At 42.5% G+C, this 12571-nt stretch overlaps 2 protein-coding genes across 5 annotated transcripts in view; one reads left to right on the forward strand and one right to left on the reverse strand.

The window, feature by feature from the left end:
• ANO10 (anoctamin 10) overlaps window positions 1-3264 on the forward strand; it is a 122162-nt gene extending 118898 nt beyond the window's left edge. For all 4 annotated transcript variants that reach the window (XM_071429445.1, XM_071429444.1, XM_071429443.1 and 1 more), the window contains one exon: window positions 2398-3264. In XM_071429445.1, coding sequence (XP_071285546.1) covers window positions 2398-2433 — 36 coding nt within the window. In that variant the 3' untranslated portion in view covers window positions 2434-3264. The remainder of the gene's footprint in view (window positions 1-2397) is intronic.
• Window positions 3265-7461: 4197 nt separating this feature from the next.
• Window positions 7462-12571, reverse strand: part of SNRK (SNF related kinase) — a 39908-nt gene continuing 34798 nt past the window's right edge. The window contains exon 7 of the mRNA XM_071429447.1: window positions 7462-11274. Within this exon, the coding sequence (XP_071285548.1) occupies window positions 10056-11274 (1219 nt within the window). The 3' untranslated portion in view covers window positions 7462-10055. The remainder of the gene's footprint in view (window positions 11275-12571) is intronic.

Consider the following 12571-nt stretch of genomic DNA (forward strand, 5'->3'; position numbering starts at 1 on the left):
AAAAATTTAAAAATACACTCCCTTTCCCATATGTTGTCTTAGAGAAATATTTTCCCATTGAGCAGGAACATTTATTTTTGCAGTAAATAAGAAAGAAAATTTTTAAATTCTTTAGCCTGAACTTGGCAAGGAATTTCTCTGTTTAAAGGTGCCACCACATGTTGCTTGCCCAAGTGATAGCTCTTGGGGGAGCCTGCTGCTGCCAGGTGCTGCCAAATACATTTTGGTATTAGAAACTATAAAGAAGAAATTAAATACACAGCTCTTGGGGTTCTCACGTGGCTTATGATTCATTTCCTGAAATATGTGTATGACTGCATTTGGACTGGTTTTGCCCAGCCCTTGTGTGCCATGGCAGCATGTGAAGCTATTTTAAGAGGTTTTTCTACTCACTGGCCTGCTCAAGAAGCTGGGATATTTGTTTGTTCATGTCATGTATTTTAAATATGATAGCATAAGATTGCCAGCAGAAGACAATCCTAGTTTAAGATTAGCTCAGTTAAAATTAGGAGGGCCTTCAAAAATAAAAGAGAGGGGTCCAGCTTGTGCAGAGTTTTTGGACAGATTACATTTAGTCATCATTAGCACTCGTGCTTGGTTTTTTTCCAGACTTTGGCAAAGCCTGCAGAGATCAGAGAATAAAAATACCTTTCCAGTCTTCTGCATTCCTCATCAATCCCCATACAATTACACCAGTACTCAGAATTTATGAAATTCATTCTAAAATAAGAGAATGTTTGTATTTGATGGATCAGGAACTGAATGAAGGGTCTGTCTTCTGTGTCTATGTTTTTGTAATAGGAGGAAAAGACCCTTTAATTAAAGATGCTATCATTTTATTCAGACATTTATTTAAACAAGTGAATCAGGATGTAGAAGAGGAATCTATCTGTATTCCAGCCTTTAGCTGTGGCTTTTTTCCCCTCCACTGTTGCTATGGAGAAGCATATAAATATTTGTATCACAAACTAATTTTACTTCACTTATAGATGGCATGGAAATACAGATAAAAATGGTAAAGAAAAGTTGTTGTAGGTGTGTTTTAGCATGCAGAGTAGTGTTTTGGAATAGGTTCAGGCCTGGACTAGCAGCAAAGAAGAGGCAGAAGGTGCTCTGTTGAAGCATCTGACATCTTAGGATCCCATGTTGTGGGATAGAAACTGAATGATGGTGTACACTTTATTTGCAGCTTTGTCTTTTCCAATTTTGTTATAGCATTTTTAGATACTTCTTTTTCTAATAGCTCATATGTCATGGGCCATTTCTATGAGATCAAATAAAAATGTAAAAGAAACAACTTTAGCTCAGTAGCACACGTCCATCCTCCACTGGGGGAATGACACAGAACCCACACAGTGGCTTAGGAGTTGAATTGTTATTTCAAATTGTTTCTTCATATGATCATTCACATTTTTTCATGTCTAGCCTTTTCCTTTCCTTGCCTGCCAAATTGCCTCCAAGGAGGCAGTGATGCTGGGCATGAGTGAATTGCAGCAGTGCTGTGCATCTCCTTGCCTCTGCTCTGCTGCCTGTCTTTTGGGCTGGTCTCCCTCTCGTCTCCTTCCTGAGGCTGTTGTCTGTGTCTTTTTTCTTTGGGGCACTTCAGTCACTCTGACAATTTCTTGGTATATCAGGGTGGTTCCAGACATTGCAGGCCCTTGGCTGACACCCCCCAGGTGATGTGTGAGAGATGCCTTCAGCACAGTTTGAGCTCTTTCTTGTTGCCTCTCTAAGTTCTGTGTTATGAAACATTCTCTTTAACAAGAAGCTTCACAGAGCAGCTCTGTTTTCTTTTGCTCAGCAGATATTTTCATCACCTGGGATTGTTATCCTGGTTTCACATAGTGACATGTCTCTGGTGACATCCTAGGATAATGAAAACAAAACTGGTTATCAACAGGATTGGAAATAACACATATCACCAGAGCAGTCTGCTACCTCCTTCTTATATCACAGGATGTTTTTTTTATTTAATTACACAACAATGACAACAGAAATACTGAAGAACAGTTAACAGATTGTTGCAATGGGAAGTGGGGGCAGCAGTTTGTCAGTTCATTGACCTTTTGAGATCAGCTTAAAAGCCTAAATATTTAGGGCTAAATGACTTTCACATAAGGGATTATTCATCACAAAAATCATTAATTAACATACAAATTGCGTTGCCATTTGATGAGTGTTTTGCTGGACAAAAGTATTGCTTCTGTTAAAATTGTGTATTTTGTAAAAATCAGGCATGACAGACTGGTGGCTTTTGTTTTTAAATGCTCAAGCTCTTTTTTTGGTGCGGTTTTATTAGTCAGCTGCATTCTGGAGTGTCCTGGGCTCTAGCTGGTCCGGTAATTCCTCCTGCTGCCGCTGTACTCAGCGTCTCTCTCCGCTCTTCTCTCCTGGCAGCAAATGAAGCTGGCGGCGGAGTCGCTGAAGGAGTAAACACGGAGGAATGAGGATGACTAAGGCGGTCACAAGCGAGGCGGAGCCAGCGTTTGTGCTCGTGTGTGGCGCTCGGAGCGCACCCTCCACCATCTACTGAGTAGGTGGCACCTGCTTATATGAAACTTGGTAAATAATCTTTGCCTGACACTGTAAGAAACTGTATTTTCTCCTGCTCTCTTTGTTTCTCATATGCAATTGCTTGTGAAGGTAACACCAAATAAAGCACTCCAGCTCATGCCAGGTCTGGATAAAATCTGCCAGACTCCCTGTGCTTTGAGTGATTGAAAACAGATCCTGTGCGGAAGCATCCAGAAGCTCACTAGAATTTTCAGCTGCAACTTTCTAAAGGGGGAAAAAAAAAGCAGACTATTATTTAATTTACTCTCCCTTTATGGTTATTGCCCCTTCTGTTCCTTCATTACAATAGCTAATCAATCCTCTGTTATTTCAAAGATTTGCTTATTAGCTGCTGCTTGTCCACAGCAAATTAATTTAAGTATGTTATACATTTCATAGAGAAAAACAATGTATTTCATTATGTGATCTGAGAAATAGTTGAACATAAATATTTATAGAGTATGTATTATATACTCCTGTTTGCTAGTCTCTAAATAGGTCCCAGCTAAAATCTTTTCAAAAGCTAGGTAAAAAAAATTAGTAGGAAGCAGATTGCTGATGAATGACTTATGAAGCATATTTATTTTCTAAGTTATATTGGATTTTGGTATCACTCCCCTGGATTCTGAACTGCAGTATTGTATGAATGGATCTTCTGGTTAAATGAACTAAGAGCAAACAGATCAATTAAAGTTGATACTTGATACACCAGTACTTGTGTTTGTAGTGAATATCTGATTTGGTTTTCCTTGCATTTCAAAGAAAGGTAGCTGTCCTAATCTTTCTTTTTTTCCTGACAGTAATAGGACAAAATCTACAGTGTTTGCTCCTGTGACCTTGAGACAGTTTATTTTTGGCTGCTGTGATGTTCAGTTTTGCTAGATGTAACTGTATGTGGTACTTGCTGGAATTCTGTTCACAAAAATCTGCTGCTGCCGTAATTAAGGTGTTTGCCTGCTTTGCACATTTCAGATTTCTGCCACAGGGCTCTCACAGCAGTGTAATATAACTAAGCCAAAATAATACATTTTGTCTGGAACTAAAAATTAGGATTTCTCAGGCTTTGCAGGTGTGACCCAGTAAGAAATGACTGTTCTCCTGGGAAGAGCAGCAAACCTGTGGTTCCTCTGTTCTTGCTTCTCCCACTGTTAGTCCCCCACGCTGCTGCTATTTCAGGGGTATCTCATGGGCTGCTGCTTTCACAGCCTGTTCCTGAAGCAGTGGCAGGGCTGGGGCTGCACCAGCTCTGCCCTGAGGATCTCTGAGTGAAGCATGTCACCCTTCCTGTAGTGCTGCAGAGATCCCAAAACCAAATGTTTTCTTAGGCGGCAAGCAGTGTGTTCTCCATGAAAACTCCCCATCTTTGCAGTCTCCTGCCCACTTTGGTCTGAAGTAGCTCATGTTTCTTTAAGTTTTAACTGCCTGGTCAGTGGTTTTGAGTGAGCAGTTTCAGAGAAGAAAAATCCATGGGATGAGTTCCTGTTGGAGTATGTTCTTGTGACCTTGCAGCCATTTTGAAGGGATTCTGCTGGTTTGCTAATTGATGGTGGTCTGGGAGCATGAAGTTGGTGTGTTTTGCTGATGGCAGCTGTATCAGGTGTCTGGAAAAACTTTCTAAGATGGCTTAGAAAAGGAATCAAGTCGTGTTTCAACGTGATCATATGAAACAAGCAAGTCCCCTTCTGCAAAATTGACTCTGTTTTCCTTGTGGGATCCATTTATTTTGTTTTCTGTGGATTAACAGGAAAATCTTTAGTGAGGTATAAGTACCCAGTGACTTCAGTAATGTTGGCTGTTGCCTTTGCCTTGGGCAAATCCCTTCACTTCTGCTTAGTTTCCTTATCTAGAAACAGGGATAAAATACTGTTCTTAGGTGCCTTCTCCACTGAGCGTGAGGAGGTATGGAGGAATTCTGACCTTCAATGGTGTGAGAAGTATGGAACTCCTTTGTTTTATAGGGATTAAAGTTTGTTCCACATACTGGGAGAACTCTTGTTTTAGCATCACAGATGCTACATGGTCATGAGAGAGACTGTTTCTGTCCTAAAACACACACTTCAACCTGCTGAGAAATGTTCCCTCATAGTGCCAAGTAGTATTTTGTCACTGAACTGAAATTTAGCTCCTATTCCTCTGTATGCAGCTCTTTGTCCTTTCACTTGGGAGGGGTTCCTGTGTTTCATACTATCTGATGTACCGGGTTTTGTCTTTTGGGTTTTTTATACATTCATGGTGGCATTATTTTCATTTCTCATTTGAGAGAAAAAACTCTTTCTGTCTGTGCTCCTGAATGTGTTGTTTCCTTTCTGCTGTAGGTGCACCTGTAAAAATTGTGGGATGCCAGGGACGAAACTCACTGACCAAAATGAGTTGTCAGGTGACAATGTCAGAAAGAATAAGGTATTTATCAGTAGCTGCCATCACAAGGTATGGAATCTGAATGTCTGTTCCCAGGTCCAGGCAGGGTCCCTTACCCAGCTGAGAGAGCCTCACACCTCTGGACAGCCATGGCTCTGGGCCCTGCAGGAGTGCAGGCCACCAGACAGGGGGGTGTGGCAGTTCTGCCAGTACCTGAGTGTAAGCCATAACATAAGTTTATCTCTGGTCTCAAGCTTCAGGGAAAAACCAAGCATGAGGCTGGAGGACCCTGTTTGGGAAGATGACCGTGTGGGAGAAGCCTGTATCTGTCTGTTAAGACTTGGATTTTACAAATCTCCTTAGCAGCAGCAATAGCAATCCAAGAAAGCTTTTCTTAAGAAGGGCACTCATAAACCACTTGCTGGTGATACAAGAGTTCTCTCATCAGGTTCCTTGTGAGTGCAGATCTAATTGTGTGGCCCAGAGGGATCTGCTGACTCCAGATATCTACTGAGGAGAACAGAAGAGAACACTCATTACATGGAAAGGTTCCTCTGTAAGCAGGCAAGCAGTTATGGATATTTTAGCCTACCTGGGCCTGAGGGAATTAATCTTGAATCTCATTCAGAGAAATTTGAGTTTGTTTCCTTATTCATGTAAGCAAAGCCCCTGGGAACAATGCCTGCTACTGTGATGTGCTTTCTTCAGGACAGCTCTGCCATGCCTCACCCAGGAGCTGCAGGGGCGAGTGGCAATGCCAGGGCTGACAGCAGGGCCTGGTGACTCAGTGCCAGCCCTGGAGGCTGGTGTTGAGAGAGGAGGCTCTCTCTGCACCCCAGTGCTTGATACAAAGCACTGTGGTGATGGCCTCTGTCATCACTGGCATCATGAGGGCATTACTGCGCCTGTCCCAGGCTGGGGGCATGTAGCACACAAATGCCCAGAGAGAAAACCAGATCCTACCTCCCCTGCTCTGTATTTCTCAAGGGAGAGCAGTGAGAGGGAGGAAAGAGGAAGATGTTACACAAGGGCCTGCTGAAATGAATTCCTGAGATGAATCATCTGAGGGCCCGATGAAGTCTGTTTTACCTCTCTGTGCTTCTCAGGCCCTATACTTGCATTTTTCTTGTAACATAATTCTTCCCTCACATCTGAAAATAGAGGGCATCTCATTCTTTATTCCTATGTAATAAGACTCTCTCTAACACAGGGTTCTTGACTTGCAGAAATGATGTCATTTTTAATACAGGCAGATAGGAAAAAAAAAAAAAAAAAAAAAAAAAAAAAAAAAAAAAAAAAAGCCATAGCCTGTGGTTCAAGGAGGGAGCAGGCTAAGACAACTGAAGAGACACTGCTTTGGAGAAAGGCAAAGGCAGTCCAGCAGTCCCTCTAAACCCCCTATGCATGTGAGGGAGCCTGGCTGGCTGCATGCAGTCAGCAACTCAACAAGTGAGTCATTGCTACACTTTCCCAAGTACAGTCACATCAAGGTGTTACTGCTCAAACACCTTTTACTGAAAGCAAGTCATCATTTGGAATTAATGACAAATCAGTTCTGATTTATTCAAATAAGCTTAACCATGGGAAAGGCTAACAGGGTGGCTGGGGTGTCTCTGATGTTTGGGGACATTCCAGCTTGCCCCTGTTCCCTGTTTATTGTTAGCTGCTTTGGGATTGCCCTTTATTTGCTAATGAAAAACCCTTAAAACAAATCTTACATGAAAAGTATCTGACCTGCACCTACCAGCTACTGCGATGTTCCTGCTTGGCCTTGCACTACCCGATGTGTTACGCCTTTCCTCAGTCACAGTCACAGCCCTGCAATTCCTTGGCCACTCCTTTCCTGCTACCACCTCCACCCTGTTCTGCAGTGCCCAGAGCTGGGAAGCTCCTCAGAGAGCAGGGCAAGGTCCCAGCTGTACAAGCCTGCAGGTGCAGCTCTGCACAAGTGCCCTGGCCTAAAGCAGTGGTCACTTAATGCCACGTATTCACAGAACCCGTTCTGTGCCCTTGCTCCCTGTGTCCGTACCTGCCCTGGCTGGTTACGCTTTGTGCTCCAGGAGCAGTTCAATCACTGCAGTGTCCTGCTGAGCTGCTCCAGCCACAGGCACCAGCAGACATCTCTGAGGGACAAGATGCCAGAAGCCAGCCCGCTCCCAGGCAGTCCCCTGCACCTCCCTACAGTGGGGCAAAGTGGGCTGGCACTGCTGCTCCCCTCTACTGTTACCATTACCTGCTTTACCTTATTAAGAACCATGGGCCGGAGCTCCGCCTGAGGAACAGCTCCTCAGCCTTGAGACAAAAACTCAGCAGACGATGACTGTGACAGCTGTTAAGCCCAAATGAACGTGTTTGATCACGGCAGGAGAGTAGCTGGCAGTTCCCAAGGGCTGTCCCTCCACACACCAAGCTGGGCTCTCCCAAGGCCAGCCCCTCACTGTTCCCAGGAGCTGCAGTGCAGGGACCAGCCTAGAGCCTGTGCCACCCTCACCCCCCCAGCGCCAGGAGACACAAACCCCATCCATGTGCAAGTCACCGCTTGTGCATCAGTCAGGATATCACTTTTATTAACTGGATTTTCCATTTCTGTCGCACACCATGAATGTTTGTACAATGAAAAAGCCAAACATTGCCAGAAGCAATAAGATCAGTTGATATTTCTGTACCCTCTTAACACGCATGGATTCTTCCTTGGTGAGAAATTTTTATACTTCTGTTCATTAATTCTGCTTATTTAGACTGCTACTCTTAAAATTCTGTGTCAAGATTGTCACATCTTAAATACAGATTAAGTTGCTAGAGGTACATTAATTTTTTATATATTTTTATATACACACATACAGAAAAATACAAGACTAACTGTTTTTCCACAATATTTACTTTATACACTACTGTAACTATATGCAACTCTTAAAGACACGTTAAGGGGTACAAGAAACTGTTTACTTGCTCTAAATAGTTTGGTCCAATATTATCTTAATGTAGTGGTTATTCTCGCCCTTCCTTTTACGTGACGACATAACACGACGTACACCACATGCACAATCATTCACCTATCAACAGAGGGGGAGAGGACAGCACTCAGACTAACACATCTGTACACATCTGTACACCCAGAGGTCCAACCAGCCACACACAACTATAAGGCTATAATACAACTATGCAGCATAAATGGTCAACACTGCTGTTCTAAAGTGAGCACCATATATACAGTCGTATATAAAAACATTGGAAACAAAATACACCTGGGGTTAGTTAAAAGGTGCCATTCCAAGGCTGTACATATCAGGAAAGAGTATTTACAATACTTGGAAAAAAGCTGCAACAAATAAAGTTTATTGCCAATGCCCTTTATAAACTCGTCTCCTACGTGGATGTTACGCTCACTGTCTGTGAACCACACATCTCATTTCTGGCCCTTGGTAAGATCCCTGCTCAAAAAATTCAAGCAATTATGTTCTATGGCTTCACCCACACATCTACGCTTGTAGCTTTTAACTAAACTGCAACTAGAGATTGAAACTTAAAGAAGCAGAACACTTCTCCTTTGCCTTGTTCCAGAAGCAGAGCCCCTGGCTCAGCTCACCAGGAAGGACACCCCATGCACTTCAGACTGTCTGAAGTCCTGCAGGAATCACAAGAACTGTTGTGAGCTGTGGCCATCGTGACCCAGCCGCTCTTTGGTGCTCTGCTCCCTCCACAGCAGACACAAAACACGCTGTATTGACCATTCTGAAAGTGTTACAAGATGCTCAACAGTGTCAAACTCCTCTGGGACACCCAGGGTCTGCCCAGGGCGCTGCTACATAGTACCCCCAGTTTCACTAGCATTGCTTAGAAGACCCAGTGCACAGCATGAAAAAATAAAACATTCTTGCCCTTCCCAAAACTAGGAATCTGCAATATATTTTATTCTAGATAATAAAATTCCACAAAGTTAATTCATCTGGTCAAAAGTATCCTTTTGTACAGAAATACTCTAAATCAAGACCTTGCCATGGCAATGGGAAATCTGACAGGAAGGCTCAGAGCTGTGAAAGAAACACTTTCCTACAGGCTGTTTTAAATGGACTTTATGAACAAGTGCATTACTGAGGGAAAATAAGTGATGTACACGTGGGGAACAGCAGTATTTTAAGTCCTAAAAAGAGTAATAATAACAAAACTGTAAATGACAATTTCAATGTGAATCCAATTACCTAAAGGTTTTCCATCCCTTATTGCCTTCTGGAATCTCAGGGAGAGGAGGCGAGAACAGCAGAGGAGGTTTACATGTAGAAACCTAAAAGACTAAGTGTCATGATATACTACTAACAAAAGTAATTCATACAAATACTTTATTTTCAGTTAGCATGTAAAAACTCAGAAGTAGACTTAATAATTTACCTTTGTTATATTAAAAAAGATTGTCGGCTTGTAATATTAACATATTTCTATGGGAGAAAGCTGCCTTACAAATCTACTTGCCTCTTTTTTTTTTTTTTTTAAAGAAAACTGCCTCTAGCAAAACAAGATCTTTTCGGTTTGATTTTTGAGCCACAACTTCATCTATATCATAGCTTAAGACAAATAGGTGTGGGTTTAAAATCATATTTCAAGATCACCAATTTTCAGTGCATCTTTGCTTTGTACAAGCCTTGGAACATCTGAAAGCTCCCTGAAGAGTTTTCAGCATCAAAACATTATTGCTTTGGTTCGGTTTCAGACACATAGAAGTATGCCACATATCACATATTTTAGTTTTCACAGAAGGTCAGAACAAGAATTAACATTTCATAAGCAAACAAAAGCTTCTCTTTCTAGTTTAAGTGCAGAACATGAAACTTCTAAGTGCTTCATTTACATTAGGATCCAGATCTTTATTTTAATTTCATCCAGATCTTCCATAGTAAAATTATAAATGTAAAAATTACACAATAAAATATTTTGTGTTGAAAAAGAAAAACATATCTGCTAGCAGCATGCAAAGACCATGCATCGTCATACCATCAAGCAAACACAAAATTAAAGTATAATAAATAACTGCTCGAAGCCCACTTAAAAATCTTAAGACAACAAAAGGGGGTCCGTGACAAGGTGTTCACAGCTCTGACCAGGAAGAATGACTCTGTCAAGCGAATCGAGCTGTTCAAGTCAGGTCATTGTCAAATGACATGACAGCAACTGGTTTGACTGGAGGTACACAGCAGCCCCTCCTTTGGGTTCCGCTGAATATTCACAGATATCTTTTCACAGAGAGGTAGTTGTAGCACATTGTTTTTCAAGTTCCTGTTCTTTAGCCTTTCCAATTCGTTTGTTGTGTCTGACATTTGGTCGGAAAAAAATTTTAGGCTGCCCAGTGATGGAGGTTGGTTTGCACTTCCACTGGAGCTTATACACATTTTCCACGTTGATTTCTCCTGTACTTTTACACTGGAAAAGGACAGATTGTTTTGAGGATCAATAATGTATTTCGTGCTGCCGTGAATCTGTGAACCTAGACAAAGGCTCATTAGCTTCAGGCTTTCAACCAGTTCCCCTGCACTTCTGGATGACAGCTGCATGGAGTTTCCAGATCCAGCACATCTCCGAGTGGAACCCGAGGTGGTGTTGGTGTTCCCCCCAGAGCCACCGGAGGGACTCCCCCCACCTTTGCTGTTATCTCCCGGGCTCGTTTTGTCCACGCCTCCGTTGCCGTTGCTGGGTTTGCTTTGCCCACCACCGTCCCCCTGGCTGCCAGGCGGCCCTTCGCTACTATCCCGCCTGTGCCAGGAGTAAGTGAACCCGCTGTCCTTGTCCAGACGCCTCCTGCTCTCCGAGTCGTCATCGCTGGTTTCGGAGCTGCTGCAGCTGGAGCCCCGGCCCTGGCTTTTCCTCCGGTGGTAGCGTTTGTGCACGGTGCTGGGCGAGGCGATGTTCATCTTTAACCTGCTGAGCTTTGGGGGCAAGTTCTCGTCCATGTCAAACTCATCATCTGACTCACCCTCCTCGAAGATCTGGTTGAGGACTGGTGCGCTCTTTCTTGAAGTAAGACGGTTTGTAACCGAAGGCTTACGACGCAGAACAACTTGAGTAGAAAGAGAAATAGGTTTTTTATCTTCCTCATCCTCCTCTTCATCTTCTTCGACTCTGAACAAGCACTTCCGGCCACTGGTAGTGGGTTTTAAGCTCACCGATGGAACTGCTGAAAGTGCTGGCCCAGCCAGTTCAGGGATCTCCTCCTTCTTTGTGGAGTCCCCGAGGGCCTTGCTCCGGTGCCCGTTGAGAACATTCTCAGCCGTGCGAGCCGGTGAGGACTGGGGAACAGTGGCGTGGGACAGAGGGGTTGCTGTAAGGTCATCCTCCAGATCCTGGGGCACATCGATTTTTGTCGGCCACGACTGCCTGCATAAAAAATGGAAGATAAACAGGAAGTTTAAATCACAGCAAGCATTTCAGAACTTACAAGGAAGTGTTAAGATCTGCACCAGAGAAGCACAAGTACTGACACACAAATTGGGCTGCTGAGTGGCATGTCTGTAAACAACAGTACCGAGTGACTGAGCACAAGGAAGTGTTCTCTAAGAATGTGCATTCCTTTGGAAATGCTGCTGTTTGAAAGGAACCATCTATACAAGAACACAGTTTAGAAATTATGTTGGTTACTGTCAAATCAAAATTTAAGATTTCACTGCTCTCAGAAAATGAATTAAGCAATAAAAAACCCTGAAATAATTGTGTTTCAAAAAATAAATCTGAGATTGGTACAGAACCACCAGTATACCTAGAGGAAAGTACAAGCCTATTCAAGCACAACTTAAGGAAGATTGTATTGCAAACTGCTTCTAATCTGAAGCTTCTGGGGTTTTCCCCCAATATTCTTAATATAAAAATTAGGTTAGAATTAACATGAGTGAGATTGAAAAGGTGAGTCAGATGAAACAGTCTCTCATTCTCACCAAACTATTCTACAAAGTTCCCTTAAATTTTTAAACACATGTAAACTGAGATCATACATTTATTTGTCCTTAGCTGAGAATCTGGAATCATACAACTGCATGAATTGAGAACTCAAGCTGCTTAAGAATAAACTGTAAATCCAAGTTGAAAATGTATGACTCTATTATAGCATTAGCTCAAATCAAAAGGAAAGTAACATGAATGTCCATCAGTTTTACAAGTGGGCAGCTGGTGTCTTATCTCCAGCATCTCAAGCTACTCTCTAATGATTTGCATTTAACTTTAAATCCTAACATAGATTGTAATATTCCAATAATGCGCACAGAATAAACTTAAGAACAAAGACTGTCAGTCTTTACTCTCGCTATTTTAAAAGCCTAATCCAAAAAACCAACATCTACAGACCAACATGTTAAAACACTGAACAATTCTTCAACTTCTTCACTCAGCATAGGCCCCACATTTCTTGGCTTTCATTTCAAAAAGTTTGCCAATCTCTTAACTTTACGTAACAAAAATACTCTCACTACTGCATGAAAAACTGTTGTAAAGACCTCTGTTGACATATGGACAGCATATTACAAGACATTCTCAACCATACTTTGTGTGTGCCAGAAGAAAGGGCTGCATGGCTTCATGGCCCAGTTTAGAAGCAAGAGGAGGAGGACAGCAGAGAACATTTCACACCAAGTGTGACTCCAGGTATCTGCCTGACAGGCTGCATACAAAGACACAAGAATCA

This window comes from Agelaius tricolor, unplaced genomic scaffold (genome assembly GCF_023055355.1).
Source record: "Agelaius tricolor isolate 1412-34295 unplaced genomic scaffold, bAgeTri1.0.p SCAF_6, whole genome shotgun sequence".
Taxonomy (NCBI): domain Eukaryota; kingdom Metazoa; phylum Chordata; class Aves; order Passeriformes; family Icteridae; genus Agelaius; species Agelaius tricolor.